At 38.0% G+C, this 17,964-nt stretch overlaps 2 protein-coding genes across 2 annotated transcripts in view; both read left to right on the forward strand.

Annotated features, from left to right (window-relative positions):
* The window catches only part of LOC131676642 (GIGYF family protein Gyf), a 43,764-nt gene that overhangs the window by 15,051 nt on the left and 10,749 nt on the right, over window positions 1-17,964 (forward strand). Inside the window, exons 2-3 of the mRNA XM_058955854.1 lie at window positions 15,358-16,175; window positions 16,240-16,395. Of these exons, the coding sequence (XP_058811837.1) occupies window positions 15,705-16,175; window positions 16,240-16,395 (627 nt within the window). The 5' untranslated portion in view covers window positions 15,358-15,704. The remainder of the gene's footprint in view (window positions 1-15,357; window positions 16,176-16,239; window positions 16,396-17,964) is intronic.
* Window positions 3,910-10,383, forward strand: LOC131676644 (organic cation transporter protein-like). Its single transcript, XM_058955857.1, has one exon. It carries the CDS (start codon window positions 4,405-4,407, stop codon window positions 6,154-6,156), a length of 1,752 nt encoding a protein of 583 aa, XP_058811840.1. The 5' UTR covers window positions 3,910-4,404; the 3' UTR covers window positions 6,157-10,383.

The raw sequence follows: 17,964 nt of genomic DNA on the forward strand, positions 1-17,964 counted from the left end.
TACGTGATTTTGTGAAGATATTGTAGTTCATTGAATTTAAAACTATAAACAATGTTCTCGAAACTTGTCTACTGAATACATGAGAATATTTTAGCATTATAAAATGCGATATTCATTGTCAAAATTTCAAGTTACAATGGAAAATAACGAAATGTTCTGTAAAATATGTGATTTTGTGAAGATATTGCAGTTCAGTGATTTTAAAACTATAAATAATGTTCTGAAAACACGTCTAACACATAAATGTGAACATTTTGATATAATGAAATGCGATATTCATTGTGAAAATTTAAAGTTACAATGGAAAATAAAGAAATGTTCTGTAAAATACGTGATTTTGTGAAGATTTTGTAGTTCATTGAATTAAAAACTATGAACAATGCTCTTGAAAATTGTCACTCGCATATATACGAACATTTTGACAATATAATATATGCATGTCATCACTATGAAATTTGAATTATTTCCGAAAATTGTCATTTTCTGTATTGTATGCAATTTTGTGAAGATATTGTAGTTCCTTTCATAAGAAGTTATGAACAATCTGCTAGAAATTGGTTGCCTACATCAATCCAAAGAATTTAACATAATAATATGCGTAGGTCATCGCGCTAGATTTTAAGTTCTTCACAAATATTGGAAATTTCCAATTTTTTGTAGTACTTGCTCCGACTTTTTTTGTCGTAAATAGATCAATTGTTATCAAATTTAATTCACAGTAATCTAAAGAGTCCAAAAAATCCATTGATACCAAAATTGTCCAAATTGGTCAAGCGACTGCTGAGATATAGCGATTTGAAAATACCGTACCGACTTTTTTTGAGGCATGGTGGTGGGAGTGTTAAAGAGCACTTATTTAAAAATCCGAAGTAAAAATGAGAGTGTTATGTTTATGGCCACTAACTCAGTGACAGGACTAAGCTAGCGCCGGATTGATGCTAGCTCCAAAAACGGGAAAACCCCTAGTCTCGAATTTCTTTTCTTGTGAGGACTAGGGGTTTGCCTAGAAACATAAACATTGTTTACGTTTTAGGAGCTAGGTCAATTCGGCGCTAGCTTAGTGCTGTCACTAAGTTAGTGTCAGATTCTGGTGAGACGAAAACGAAACGCAAATTCCATAACTAATTTAAAAAAAATGTCCCCAATTATTATTTTGTCTACCAAAAGCCCAATCAAGATTTTATAGTAAAAAGTTTAAATGAGAAATTACAGCAAAAAATACATTGCAACATCATAGTTTGATTGTTTGTTGGCCGATTCTAATTATTTCTTCTAAATTACACAGATCTATATTTTTAACAAGCTGCCTTAAGAATATATACAATAGAGTGATAGTAAGGTAATATTCTATATAAATATATAGAAATACAAGAATTTTGCTTATTTACAGAGTATCTCTTAATGGATTATTTTAAAATTCACGGAGTAGGTGCACGGACACCATCGTTTGAATTATGGATGTCGTATTGATGGTCATTTTTTTTGTCAGCTGTGTTGAACAAAATGTGAACTTGAAACTGAAAGGCGTACATATGATCACAAAGTGAGGGGTCGTGCCGGACGCGAACCCGTACCAATGACACGCTCCAGGTGCTAGCAGTATAGATAGTACACCAAAATTGGAATCGTGTACCTTTTCTCACAAACAAAAACATGACTACAGGTCACACGACGCATACTACGCGATGGACAATTCGTTCAAAACATTTTAAGAGCATAAGAAAAAACTAAACGGAATCCGATGCAAATGCATTTTTATTCCATTTCTGTAACGTCAAACAGTAGAGCACATTGGCACATGTCCAGTTCGAACAATCCATCTCTCTTTCTCTGACGTCTGAGCTAATGACACCGGTAACAACGACCTAGTACACATTACACCATAGGATATCCACGTTACACTTTGCTGAACGTACGTCGCTGTAGTCGTTGTACACTTTTCTGTTTGTCTAACTTGTGTAACAGCAGATGAAATATCGATTGCGCAAAACGTAGTACGGTGTTATGGTGCCACCTTCCGCTTGTGGTCGTGTCCCCGTGTGGACCGACTCAAGAGTCAGCTGTCCCGCTTTTTCCTCTCCCGTATTTATTCTGCAACAGATACAAACGAATTTCTCTCGTCTATGGTTCTAGGTTGTGCTCTGCACGACTCTCGTTCACCTGTGTGCGAATTTGCACAACGGTACCTATTGAAGTGGTAGAATAATTGGAAAGCAATTAGTCATAGTGTTGCCAGATACATTCTATTTATTTTTTCACTTTATGTTTCAATCTTTTGGATTCCAATGTTAAAATATCTATCGATCCAGGATTCGGTGAATCAGTGTTGTTTTCGAAAATATGTCCAATTGTAGATCTGTACAATCTTTATCAGAGCACATAGTTTTACCCATACTTTGGTCTTCAGCCGTCGTCGGTCAAGTAAGGACAAAGATCATTCACAAACAGTATATACATGAACGGTCTCAGTATACTGCTTTGAAGGCTGAAATTCAGAGACGATGCAGTTTAGGACGGAAATTCATCGGTAATTTCTTTCACTGTGTATATCTCCTGTGTAGTGAATTGGAATGACAAAAGCAACTTTCTAGACCTCCGGAAAGGTTGCTTCAAAAATTGTTGGACTAAAAATGTGGGAAGTGAGTACGGGGCAAACTTCATCTAAGCTGATTATCAATAAAGGGGGTTTCAGGTCATTATTTTTAATGTAAAAAAATTGCTTCTGTGTTGAACACATATCGAAATTGTTGAGTCAGCTATCTTCAATCGAAGCGAACGGCACCTTATATACATTATAAAATTCTAGAATGTTGAGGGGTTCGATTTGAGGTTTGATCATAAACAGTTTATGTAATTACTGTAACCAGAGACCTGCCGCGGTTTTTGTTTTAGAAGAAGCACTTCTAAGTTTTTTGTACACGATTTCAAAGAAGTCGTAGTTCAATCAAGATTGGGTTTGACCAATATTATACCAGATTCGCTTACGGCATTTATTTGCCATAATAGTTCACTGAATTTAGTAGTATTAGATGGATACTCTATTAGTAGAAACCTTTGTTTCTTAACGATGGTCTTGTGAGAGAGGTAAGACAAGGAGAAATTACGAATACAGTGAAGGCCAGATTTTATCAGCCCTGCCATCGACTTTGTCTGCCCCGATTTTGTCAGCAAGTTAAATTCGAGTAAATCTTTTCTTGAGCACATTTTTCTTATCTTGGAGAAGCAAAATATGCAAAAATAACAATATTATTATTTTTTTAAATTTTGTGCCCTGAAGGGAAATTTATACTGAATTATCAGATAGGGAAATGAAGGTTTGTCTATGGATTAAAGAAGAATGTTTTAACAGCTTTGATTTATTAAAAAGAAAAACAAATATGTCCAGATTTCGATAAAAACGGGCCTTCACTGTATCATGATTAAAACTGCTGAGATAATGAACATGACTCGTACTACATTACATGTCAAATTCGAAAGTAAGCTCAAGAAATAAATTTTACCAAAAACGTGCATATAAATTACGACAATCGTGACTAAGATCCTTTAATTATGAACATAAATCATACTACTCGTGACTAAAATATCAAAAATCGTGACCGAGGTCCTGAAATCATGAACCTTAATCACGCAACTCTACCAGAAAAATCCGTTAGTAATCCGATGAATAAAGTATCACGGTAAAGTGAGGAATAATTATTATCAATTTTCGGAAGCAGTCATACCAAGTAAGTGATAAAGCCTAAGAGTTTAAAAGGTTTTTAACGAAATTTATTTAAACGTGGCGCAATATTTAGAAAGACATCATCAACAAAGATTTTTTTTTTCTAGCAACTCGGTCCCGCCAACATTATTACATATCCGCGATTAGACAGCAAAACTTTCACGAACACCACTGTCAGGCAAGCTAACGAATCCCTTCGCATGTGTAATAAATTTTCCCCGTTTTGATTCAGCCAGCAGCGATACCGCCAGACACACGGCACGGGCTGAGTCATGAGAGCAACCGCGAGAGTGGCCGCTTGCATTCTTCCGTCAACAAGCGTACGGTGTAGACCGCATAATCATAGTTCCTCTGATCGTTCTGCCGAACGAGAAAAAAAAATCGGTCCTGTTTTACATTAGAAGTAGTGCGCGAACGACAGTAGGAACCTATTTGTTGAGGTCCATTCATGAAAACCGGGCGGCAGTAAATTTGACTGATGACGATAGCAGTGTCCCATTTTTGGTGCTAGACTATTTTAAGTGCATTGAAAGGTGCTTTGAAAAAACGTGTAGTGAACGTAGAGAGCGTGACGTGCGCGTGAACGGCGTGGCGTGGTTGCGTGAGGACAAAACGACGACAGGAGAGACGGAGAGAGCGTGCGCCTTCAAGGGAAATAATCGATAAATTTCCTTCCCTAGACTATGGGATACGACGAGGTGCTAACCCATCTGGGTGGGTTTGGCCGATATCAGAAGAAAATCTATGTGCTGCTCTGCTTGCCGGCTATCTGTTGTGCATTCCACAAGTTAGCCGGCGTGTTCCTGTTAGCAACTCCAAACTACCGGTGTAAGCTGCCCTTCGAAGCGAATAATGCCACTTATGAACTGCCGCCAGATGTGCTGGCAATGTCGTATCCAATGGACACGTTAGCAAAAAAATATTCCACCTGTAGCTACTGGGATGCGAACTTTACTGAAAGCTATTTTAATGGTGGCACTCCGGCCAAAGATACCGTCAACTGTGATCATTGGATTTATGATCGATCCAGATATGAGAGCAGTACAGTGACTGAGTGGGATATGGTTTGCGATCGTAGCTGGCTGCGGGCATCAGCAGACTCCCTGTTCATGGTTGGTGTTATGTTAGGAAGTATCATCTTCGGATATCTTTCCGACAAATACGGCCGAAAGCCAATCTTTTTCGCTTCTCTGGTGACCCAGGTAATTTTTGGTGTACTCGCTGGATTGGCGCCGGAGTTTTTTACCTACACCATCGCTAGAATTCTGGTTGGAGCAACAACCTCTGGAGTATTTTTAGTAGCTTACGTTATAGCTATGGAAATGGTTGGACCCAAAGACCGTCTCTATGCTGGCGTAGTTTGTATGATGTTCTTCTCCGTCGGATACATGTTGACAGCAGCTTTTGCTTATTTCATCCATGACTGGCGTACCTTACAAATCGCGCTAACGCTGCCAGGAATTTTGTTTCTGTCCTACTGGTGGTTCATCCCGGAATCGTCTCGTTGGTTAATATCGAACAACCGACCAACGGAAGCAATCGTTCTCATTCAAAAAGTTGCGAAATCCAACAAAGTAACTGTTCCAGCTGACGTCCTAGACAAACTCATGGAAGAAGACAAAGTTGCCTTGGAGACGGACAAGAACGAACCGAAGCCCAACCTGCTGGACATTTTCAAGCATCCAAATCTTCGTCGAAAAGCCCTGCTCATCTTCTTCGATTGGTTCGTCAACAGTGGAACGTACTACGGCCTCTCTTGGAACACGAACAACCTCGGTGGTAATCCATTGTTGAATTTCGTTATTAGTGGAGCAGTTGAAATTCCAGCATACACCTTTCTACTGCTCACCCTCAATCGCTGGGGCCGTCGTACGATACTTTGTGGCTGTATGATCTTCGCCGGGACCATGCTGCTCTCGACCATGTTCATTCCGGACAACATGTCGTGGCTGATTGTAGTCATGGCCATGCTCGGGAAGCTCGCCATCACCTCAAGCTACGGAACGGTGTATGTATTCTCCGCTGAGCAGTTCCCAACGGTCATTCGAAACGTTGCCCTCGGAGCAGCCTCCACGTCGGCTCGAATCGGTGGCATTCTGGCCCCGTACTTCAACCTACTCGGCGACTATTGGCAACCCCTACCGCTGCTTATTTTCGGTGCGATGGCATTCGCAGGTGGACTGCTGTCATTGCTGCTGCCGGAAACACACAACCAAAAACTACCGGAAACGATTGCCGATGGGGAGAACTTTGGCAAGGTGAAAACGGTACCCGGTGAGTCGGATCGCGATCTGGAGAAAATACCCGAAGAATTGCAGGGGTTAAATTCGGCCGCCGCGTCTCCGTCACCGAATGGTGAAGTTGTGGCGGTTAGTGCGAATGAGAAAAGATCACATCACGGCGCGGAAATGGACGGCGAAGATGGAAAAAATTAAACGTGTGAGAATTTCGCTATTCCTGTAGCTTTTAGTACTTGTTCCATAAGTATTTGTTAGATTTAGATTGATAGTATTAGGAAAAGTTACTTAACTCGCTGTAAGTATACGACTGTAGTTTAACTGAGCGGAGCGAGTGAAGCTTATCAGATCAATCGTATCGGTTTTGTTTAGCATATTATACGGGGAAATCACTTTTCCCCTAATGGCGATTGGTTGCGAAATATCGTACGATGTTTTTTTGATGTTTGTTTTCTCGTTTGCATCACGTTCTTCATCCGAGATGCTTGAAGCTGCGTCGCGGCAATGATTGGGAAAGAAAAAATGAAAATAATAGTCTATGTGCTTCTACCTACCCTCCTGCCTGTCTGTCGGTGGTCCCTAGTAACTACCATTCACCTTTGCTTCATAGCTCGGACTATAATTTTCCCACATCTGGAGTGGAATGAATAACAATAAACTGGTTTGCGAAACGCGTCATAAAGGAAGAGCGTTTTTCAGAATTTCTCTGTGTCCTTTTTTTGGCTCGCGATATGATTAAATCGGAAATTCAGAGATATCTGAATTTGGAAACGTTTACAACCGAATCAGTAGAAGCGTTTTTTTTTCTAATTTCCATGTTTAGAATCAGTATCAAAATAAATTGTCTAACGTAGCACCTTTCCCACGGTGTTCTCAGTATCGCCACGTCGTCTCATCATTTTCCTGATGTAAAAGAAAAGGGAAAAAAGAAAGACTTGCTCTTGTTACACGAAGTCAGCCGCGGTGCTTAATCCAACCAATGGTAGTAATTCCAGAATGACCAGAACCCACAAACGGTTTTTATTGAATTCGACGTGCAGCTATTAGTTTCAAGTCAAGCTAACTTGGTATTCTATTCTCTGGAAGCACACACAACCAAAATCAAATGAATCGCTTCGTATACTAACTGCTATGAACGAGTTTGTTGTATTCACGAAAGCATTCAAAATGCTAGAAAATTCCCATAGAACTTAATCATCAAACCCTTCGTAAAAGTTTTAGTTCGTAGATTTGGGACGGGCTACGATATCTAACGTAACGTACAAATCATCAAAGAAGATGTATGTTTGATCGGATACCGACGATGAGTTAGCTCAGTTCGCCAACTCATGCATTATACTGCGGGAGCAGAGAGTCTTATCTAACACATCTTGCACTCAAACATTCCTTCAAATTAGAGCCTCTCAAGTGATGTAATGGTTGTAATGGGTGTTTGAGTCACTGTTGATTATGAGTGAAAGCTTATTTTAGCATTAGTACGATACTTCCCTTTTGCAAACCATCAGAAAGTGATGATAAACAGTCAGAGTGACTGGGTGATTTTTCAATGTAGAAGTTTCTTTGTGGAAATATGGTTCTTGAAATATAAAAGGCAAGATATATTCATAGTTGCCTAATTTGTACTACTCTAACCAACACGTTGGTATATAATCGTCTATAGCGAACCCCGAAAGAAATATTAAGAACGTGACCATCATTTGAGTTCCATGACCTGAGAAGAAAAATAAACTATCGTCCACTGTGTCAGAGGATCACTTGACACAACGAGGGTAAAGCCCGTAACACGCAGTTTGCGGCTGAAATATTTTAGTTCATACAGCTCTCGACACGGAGCTACACCTGTTCCTGTTGTTTTTCACGATATATGAGCAGGAAACCAATGAATCAATTCTTGACTGGGATACCCCACGGCCTTTAGGCTGGTTTTGTCCGGAGAAAGATGTCAACTATCTAGTGGACCACAGCCGCAGCAAATCCTCAAAACTAAGATCAACAAATGTATAGGCTCAGAATTGCGAGAGCACCTTATTTCTAAATAGTACTCTACAATTCAAAGAACCAACAATTTCAGAATCAATTGATTACCTCATTTTTACCTTAGTCCTCGATGCCTGGGAGCAGAATAGAAACAGAAAAAGCAAAGGGCCGATCTCCGAACACACACAAACGGAAAATGTGTCATTTGAGTTAATTTGCTCGCATTCTTGGAGTTACTTGATTCTTCAATCTCTAACCTACTCGGATTCGCGACACACAGGTCCTGATTTTATTTAATGCTAAGTTCCTAGTTTATGTAATAATTGGTTTCCATAATTCGTTTTAGTCAGTAAACTCGGAAGCTTTAAATTTGTGACCAAACGATTACTCAGAATACTGAGCCCATCTGGATTTGATTTTTCAATGCCAAGATTCTTATAAAAAAATGCATCTTTCATCGAAATCGTAATTTCACCTAATTTGGGTGGCCCGGTTTTGAAATTTTGACTAACTTACTATTTAGTAGTGGAAAAACGCTATAGCGGATTTCATAAAAAAGTAAGGTTGAAAACCACTGTTCTACCTCAGTAGGCTGTGGCATATTCTAAACATGCCAGTTGGAAACAACCGAAAAATATTTGTTTTTTTCACTTTTTATTGCACAGTCATATCACTTACTGTGCTTCACTGTGCAAGAAGAACGAAGTACGAAACGAAATCAACCAATAACTCATAATTAAAGAGAATCTCAATATTCCAAAAAAGGCATCCACCGGCAATGGAAAATATCATGTCTGCATGTGCGATTCCTGGAAATTTCGCGGTGAAATACGGAATATAAATGAAGCTGTCATCCTTCATTAGGCCTCCTTTTATTATCATTCGTTAATCATACAGGTATTCGGTTAAACATATCGAGTTGAGTAAGAGACGGTACCATTATGTATCTGCCCTTAGCTCCCCAGGGAAGTAGATTGCTACCTTTTGGCCATTTATGAAGGTAATAAAAATTTGATAGTGGTAGTATACACATTTGATCTTTGCGTGTTTATGTTGCCAATAACACAAACAATAATAGCACAAAGATTAGCGCGGTTTTCAAACACAAAAAACTCACCTTGCTAAAAGTAACGTTTCTTCCGCCCGAACGGACTTTGGAATTTTTCCATTGCTCTCCGCTCAAATAATTACGACTGGCTGAACACACATTCCAATTAGTGCTTTAGTGATTGTTTTTTATTATGTTTATCGGCCGTCATAATGGTTCGGATTCTAGTATGTATGTATAACCAGAACAAATTGTCTCCCAGAAAACAACAGAGCAGGCTTATCGTTTGTGAGGTCAACGTATTTCGAATCGTTCGTGATGGGTATTGATGATTGATCGCTATCTTATCGCGGCTATTGCTCTAGCAAGTACCAATGCAACGAACCACAAGCAGTACACGCGCTGCCCATGCAACCACTGAGACCTGAACCTACTTTGATTAAATTTAGAAATGTACTACTATCAAACAGTTCAAATGGAACTATCAATCCAAATTAAGCTAACTCGCTCCATCTGCGTTAGATCTACTCTCAAAGCGCTCCCAGAAAGACTCTCATGGAACATAAACAAATATTGACTTTAATAGAACTATATATTTCAATTGTGCGTTGTCATCCTCATCAATGAATAACCAATATTTTATAGCACCCAGGCTGATAAGTGATAAGGTCATGATAAATACAATTTTCATTTGCTGCATTGTGGTAAACGCCAACAAAGAGAAGAGTACATACACAAATATAGGACAATCTTTTTTAACATTTTTTAAATAATTACCGAAGTCAACATTATTAATCTTACGCGATTTTTTCTGGTAGCACAATCTCTGTTATTTTCGATAGGATCCGTTGTACACATTAACAGTTGAACATAAAGTATTGAATTGGGTCGATTGCACTAAACAAAATTATTATGAACTATAAAAGTGATGTTATAAAGGGAAATATGTACTATCATTGTTGATAAATTCCATGTTCGTACTCCAGCTACATGTATTCTCAATTCTTACCAGATACCGGCATTGTCCGCTTAATTTCAAGCACAATTCTTAATCTTTGCTCAATATCGAACAGCTACAGCCACAGCATACCAACGAACAAAAAATTTAATTCGCTATAAAGACGTTTCATCAGTTTACAATAGGGTATTATTGCAATTCGATGTTGCTTTACTTGAATGGCCGTACAATATGGATAGTGTTCTTGATCTAATTAAACAAATACTACCTTTTAAATCTAACCTTAAAACACGACCAGTATCAATGTATTCAGTAGTAACAGTGTAGTATATATAATGCTGAAACAGTTCAATTTTGAACACAACTTATTGAATCGTGTACTTTTTTAGTAATATTTAGGAGTATAATTATGGATGATATTGAAACAGATTTAGTTAGGCTTTGCTTTTGAATATATTTCCAATTGTCATAAGAATAAAGTTTGTCTAACCAAAAAAACATCCTTTTACTTTGTATAATTTTACCTACTGTTTATTATTTGTCCGAAAAAAATATAACCCTGCTATTGAAACATCGTTACGTGATGCCATAGGAATACAAACTTTTACCCACTTTCACACCATATCATATTATATTTACCACTGAAAACATAACAAAGTTTGGGAACTGGAAGCAACATGTAGGGCACACGACGGAAACGATTTAGACAGGGCGACTGAAAATGCCAACTTCCTGAATAATTAAACTATGGTTATGTAGTAATTTTTTGGCGGATATAAGTGGGTATAGTAACACAATCATGTAGTCTTATATCTCACGTTCAAAGATGGCATGTGATTCTTTTCACACTTGCAAAATGTTCATATATGATAAATTGTTGACAATGTGTCACTTCGTAATCTAGGAAAGTTCAACAACATTGTTTAAACTCTTCTCGAAGATAAAATTGTGACCTTGTGATAACGAAGATAAGCATTCTTAGGTTATCAGTTCTAGATCTTTGATAACCATGGAAGCTGCTGTTGATGACATTATTTACTCTTGTCTACTTCAGAAACCCGGAAGAAAGTAACCTTGTTCCAGTATGAATCAATCACTAGTGATATTAAAGTTCTTGTACACATCCCTTAGAGCCATAAATAGCCGCATGACATACGTCTTGTGCGAAGTGTTTGGAAAAAAGTTTTTCGTGCGATAATGCCCCAACCGGATTTTTAAAATACACTCAAATTTTTTTTACGCGGTTTTTGCGCGGTATTTTTTTACGCGGATTTTGAAATTTACGCGGTTTTCATTTACGCGGATTTTGAAATTTACGCGGTTTTCATTTAAGCGGATTATGAAATTTACGCGGTTTCATTTACGCGGTTTTCATTTACGCGGCATGTATCCCCCGCGTGAAAAAAAACCTGAGTGTATAGCAAAAACAAGATCACTTGAAAATATTGTAATATTTGCTGTTTCACCAAATTAACAGTATTTTTTACGGTAAAATATACCGAGAAAAGTTATTTTTGTTTATGGTATTGATAATCATTTATTTTAATTTTTTCATGCTTATTTAGCTTGTGAACATCTGCCTAATTGTCAAAAAGTTGCACAAATGATATTTTTTTTCGAATATTTACCAAAAAAATCCAAACTAAAACACCCATTTTTTTGCATAAAAGAATGAATTTCACTTCATTATACATCGATATACGTAATAAATGTTAATATTGGAGGTCAAATTTCCTCAATAATGAATTCTTAATACACTCAAAAACAGTCATTTTTTGTAAAAAAAATCAACCTTATATTCTCACTGTTTGTAATTTACATGATTTAGTACCATTTACATAATTCAGCGGAATAAAAATGGTATTACCCCAATTTAAAGTCAAATCTTAAGAATTGGGTTATTTCTTCATGAGAAATGCTCCTATACATATTTCTGTTAGTCAATATCCCGAGCAAAGTCGAACATCAAAATTACAGCAAGTGGACATCATATTTTGATACCAGCCATCAAATTGAAATCTTATTTTGATATCGGTTTAAATTTTTTCAGATATGACATCATATTTTGATCTCATTTTGATGTGCTTACATGCTTTGCGTTTTTAGAAAAAAAAATGTTTGTTTCTATTTCTTTGGCAAACATCAAATTGATTACTTATTTTGTTATCAATGAAATATTTCAACATCTCGATGAGTTTTCAATTTGCTTTCACTGATAGCATAAATAGTTTTCTGTTTGATGTCATAGGACAATTTTTCTGCTTTCGATTTTGATCTTTTAACCGTTAAAACGACCAAAACGATAACAACCTGAGCAATCATTACCTACAACATCACAACATCAAGTTTAGTTCTCAATTTGCTATCAGACTCTGCTCGGGATGGTTGTCATATTGAACCTGTTCATTTCTTACGAAAAATTCCCTATTTTTATTTCATTTGGCTTTAAATTTAGTAATTTCATGTTTTTTCACTAAATTATGTTAATAAATTACCAACAGTAAAACATATCGTTGAAAAAAAATGGTGAATATTATTAAATTTCGAAATTTGTTAAAAAAATAAAAATTAAAAATTTGTATTCAGTAATATTCAATGCAACAATTACAACTTTTTTCGATATGTTTTACCGAAATAAAATATTAATTCGGTAAAAATGTGAACGTCGCCATATTTTAGGTAGGAAATTTTAAAGAAAGAAACAATTTGTCTTGTTTGTCATTTATGTTTTTGAAAACCGATTGGAGCATTACCGCATTATTACAAGTTCACTTAAAAAAATAATTTTTTTAAAAGCAGCTTTTTGAGCGACTCAGTGGAACGTCATAATTAACCTTTTTAAGAAAGTTGTCTTTCTTTAATTCCACTATAATAATTATAATACATATTGCGAAGGTTTTGGTACGCATCCCTTCAGAATTATTCTGGCACTTTACTCCATTCTGATAGAAACCTAACGGAACGGCATCTACCGGAGTATTCAATGCCTGGGGAAATGTTTATTCGATCCGGAAGATTTTCGGAAATTCCAATATAAGTGGATGTGGCTTTATTTTGAAAGTCATCTTCTTGTATTTCCGAAAATCGATTTATTTTATTTTAGATTTTTTAGACTCAAAATGGAATCTAGGTTTCTGTTTAGGTACGGTGAAACGAGAACAGTTTGTAATTTGAACAGCGAAATAAATTTGATGATAGAAATCAGCCCCCTGCTAGGCAGCCATTTTGTACTAGCCAACATCTGCTTTGTTAAAATCAAAACAACCTAATGCTATTGCACGGGCGACGTGGGCCTAGAAGCGGCTAGGCCCATCATATGTTGACTACTGTCAAAGTCTGTATATCTCCATAGCAGATGACAGGAGTGACACCCTCCTGATAGAAATGCTTAAATTGTTTATTTCTAACAGCTGGAAAATAATAAGTGGGATGCGCCTTTTTCAAATTTTGCTCCATACGAGCCGCCATGACATCACCAAACCACCACAAAATTTGCTTATGAGTTCAATATATGGGAGCTGTCAAGTTGTCCCCGGGCTGATTTCAACGTCTCCCTAGATATCGTTACATATCGTAATCCTAAATCTACGAGCTGGGACCTCTGCGAAGAAGGCTTGGTGCCTAGGTTTTACGGATATTTCGGCAACTCACTCATAGTAGCAGCATACAAGAGGCTTGTTCGTTTCGAGTTATGTGTGCTTCTAGAGGAACAACTTGGTGATATTCCGAAATTGCTAGACTCGAAAAAATAATCGGATACTTGTCTGATGAAGATGACTTTTTAACAAATATTTTCCAGGATGTGCGGAACTGAAACCGACGTCTGCCCCTGAGTTCTTTCCAGGTAGTTATAATTCTTGGAAATTTGGTTGTAGAGTTATGACAACCGAATCCATCAAATGGGCGCTTGAAAGTTTTGCCGCGTTTAAGTTCACTGGAAATATGGATAAAGCACAAGATTTGCTTTTAAAATACATAGATTCGTCTATACATGGTGAACCAAAAATCCGAATTAGCAATTGCATTACTGCAAGTAACTGCACAAACAGATTCAGTAATCGGAAACACAAAGTTCACACGAATAATACTCATCCCGCTGAATAGTAACCATGTGACAATGTAGTTTCTAAATTTCAGTTAGTGCCCTGGCTAGAATACTGCAACTTTGTTGGGAAAAATGCAACAAATTCTTCGACATTTTCGAACTTACATTCGGTAGAAAAGTTTGTGTTTGAAAGGTTGCAAGTTGTGCCAATGAGCTAAAACTCAAGGATATGTTATTATTGCTAGCCCAGTATGGTAAAGAGGTATATGTATACTGCCTATAATCGCAAGTCAGTCCCATGTAGATAGGGAATCCCATAGAACATGGGACTGACTTGCGATTATGGGTAGTATAGAAGGGTTCATTATTCCTTCGGGAGCGAAGAATCCAGACTGTTTACTGTAATGTGCTGTCATTTTTCATTTCCCTACGTCTTTCTTGACATTTACCGTCTTTTCAATTAGTGAAATAATTATTAATTCGAAAAGAAAACAGTCGCAATAAGCGGAGTAGCAAAAAAATCAGGGTCAATATTAAAATAAATAAAAAAGAAGAGAATGTCAATTTTGTTTCCGTTCGAAATTAGTACGATTGGGCCAAATGAATCACGCCACTTCCATCACAATGGGAAAATCCCAAACAAATGGATGGTCCAAAATATATTTTCGGAAGCGAAAAATTATGACATGGATCTATCAGAGCATCATATGAAACACTAAGATAGTACAGTCCGTCAGATCCGGTATCGGCAATCATTGTGCACAAACACGTATTTGGAAGTTGTAGTATGTGAAAATGGTTCCTATTAGCTTGGAGGCTACTAGTAAGTTACCGCATTTCTCTCTTTTCTGGGACAGACGTTGCTTCGAGCCGCTCTAGTTGCTCGTACACCAGCGGACACCGCCAGGGGTGGGGTTAAGGGATTCGAATAAGAGGTGAATGATGACATAATGGGCATCATGTTTCACGATAATAAAGCTTTAGCAATGGCATACGTTATAGTTAATAAAATATTCGATATTTGGCCACTTTTCTTTTCATAGCGCATCACCGTGCGGCTGAAATGGAGATGTGAAAACAATTAATTGAGCTCAATACGACCGGCTTGACAAGCTTAACAATTGTCGCAACGGCAAAAGTTTAAATAAATGGAACAAATTAGCTGATTCGGTGTTTCAGTGATAGCCTAATGCATATCAATTGCTGGACGATGGCTAATGTATGTTTCAGCTTTAATTGCTTAAAGTCTGTGACGTATTTAAGGGACATGGGAATCTAGTTCGAAGAATTAGTTGACTTTATTTTCTTGTTACTATACCGTTAAACTGACTTAAATGTTAACTGTGTTTGTTTTATTTCTTTTAATTCCAGATTTCTAATCAAGGGCGTTTGGAGTTCGCGTTTAGGCGAAACCGAGTCCGGAAAGCGCTGTGGTGGTTTCTTTCGGCTTGAAAGCTAAGACAGCGTCAGCTGCTTAGTGTGGGCACATTTCGTAGGGGGTTACAGAGAAAAGGAAGAAAACTTGTTTGAATTCAGAAGAAGAAAAGTAAAAAAACGGACTAAACGGAGTAAAACAATACGGCGAGGAGTAAAAACTCCTAAACTTTGTTCCAGAAGAAAATAATAACCGAGCTTCAGACAAAACGACTATTCTACTAACACGCCTTGATATTTGCGGTGCTTTCGGCAGTAGCATAAAGAACAACAGCAACAACAGCATGGGTGACGCTATCAACTTTGGACCCGCGTGGCTGCGTAAAGTTGCTACTTTCGATAGTAACGCTGTGAGCAGCATCGGTGGACCACCCCATAGTAACATCAATAATAACACCAGCAGCAGCAGCACCACTAATAATCAGACGATCATCAGTAACAATAATAACAACAATAGTAGCAGCTCGATCTCGGCTGGTGGTGGGGGTGGATCGACTAGTTCATCGGCTGCCAATGCAGCAGCAGCAGCTGCTGCTGCCGCCGCCGCTGCGGCAGCCGCAACCACAACGACCCGATACGCATTGGCCGAGTTTAGGTATGGGAGGGAGGAGATGCTGGCACTATTCGACGTGAAAGCGGTTAAGACGCCAGAGATATTGGTTAACTTCAAAAACCTGTATGTTGAGAAGCCCCAGTGTCCTCTGGCGTTAACCCCTTGTACTGACGACGATGTGGTACCGGAACCGGATACCAGGGTAAGAACATATTACTTTACCATGATTCGGTTAGTAAATGTGGTGTTTTTTTTTCATATTTTAGCGTACTTGGCAGTCCAGAAGTATTTCGTTAGGCGTGCCAGGACGTGGTGCCCGGGGCGGTTCAGTGGACCGAGGAAGAGGTCGTGGTAGAGGGCTCTATCTCGGGTACCAAAGGTCGACCTCTTACTACGACGATGAGTCCAGAAGCGTGGGAAGAGTGAGTATTAACGGTTATGTTAATTGATTTAGCGAGAATTCTCTTAGTATTTAGTCTATATAGCCTATTTGGGACCGTTTCAAAGTAGTGATAGCTTGTTAGATCACAACCAGAGTTACAAATAATCGAAGCCCTTTTTTGACGGCTGAAAATGAACCTGATGCGACTCGCATTGAATAGAAAAAATATTCATTCAAATATCCATGTCATTCATTCAGTTGAATATCGTACAATATATTCATTTCACGAATTATCAAGGAAAATGTTTTCAAATGCCGGTAAAGCACATGAAACAACAATCATCATCGCTTACATTGTGCCAGGGCCTACTTTGATATGTTTGATTCATTTCTGCACGGTCGCTTCGTGTAATAATCGGAGACGAATGAAAATCTGCATGGATGAATGGGCAGTTTGTTCGTTTGACGTTTTCAGCTGCGTCACTGAGTATTGAAAATGAATGTGGCTGAATATGATCAATTTTCATTCAATGAATTTGAATATTTTTAACTCTGATCACAACCTTAGTTTTGTATTTTCTGTGACGACGGCCTCAGTTTTAAGTCCGCAGCTACGAACTACTTGTCATATCATTCTTTGAAGTTTCTTTGAAAGACTATCTGTGTAGCAAAAATGATATCTGACTGTCATTTTCACGACCTTGGTGCAATTTTTTGTCTGAAGCAATAATGTGTTATTATTTTACCTTAACATTCGTCGTGAATATTATTATCTTGATAGGAAATGGAAAAAGTTATTGTTATTGTTATATATCATTGTGCAATCGGGCTGACTCAACAACCTATATGCATTAACTGTACATCAACTGGCTCACCGTTGCACTTGTCAGTGTGTGCAGTGCTTTAGTTATGGTCCAACCTATGACCGCGAACCCGGCTTGCCATGAGCATTTTGCCGGCTCAGAGGCTATCCTCCCATGTTGCTTGTGCATACATTGCTGTATAGCACATCCTTACATACAGGCATACATTCATGGATACGAACTTACATTCGTACATGCATAATAACTATTTGGCAGAAGTTTGTGGCATAGAGCGTGTAAAGTCGTGTCATTTAGTCTGTTAAATTCTATGGAAAATCATCCTACCATTGCCTTGGAGTCTGCGTCGTAGTGGAAAATTTCGCATTAAATCTGCTTCTGTCTATTTCTAATCCCCTTTTTGTCTCCTATCGACTATCAATGGATACAGTAAACATACTCGCAGTGTTAGTCCTTACTCGCGAATACTTTTTCCCACAACTGTGCAGCATCACTTTCATCTTGTGACAGAATTCGATTATCCCTGTGCTAGTCAATATTCGTATTCATTAGGATATGGATCAGACAAATCCTTATTTTCCCTATTATTATGCGGGTTAATACATTTTTGGGGGGTTTGCAAAAATAATATCTGCCCATAAAGAACATAAGAAATATTTATCCACGATTTCCCATAAAGTTTGCTTGAACCGAATGTCCATCTGGTCCGACTCGAACAGACCACACCGATTCGAAAGGGCTGCTTATCATTTCTAGGAGCCGATGTGCTTGGTCGAGTTAAATAATCA

This window comes from Topomyia yanbarensis, chromosome 1 (genome assembly GCF_030247195.1).
Source record: "Topomyia yanbarensis strain Yona2022 chromosome 1, ASM3024719v1, whole genome shotgun sequence".
NCBI classification, from domain to species: Eukaryota; Metazoa; Arthropoda; class Insecta; order Diptera; family Culicidae; genus Topomyia; species Topomyia yanbarensis.

What these genes read in the sequence shown, in the direction of transcription:
- LOC131676644 (XM_058955857.1), top strand. Translation starts at nt 4,405, where the DNA reads ATGGGATACGACGAGGTGCTAACCCATCTGGGTGGGTTTGGCCGATAT.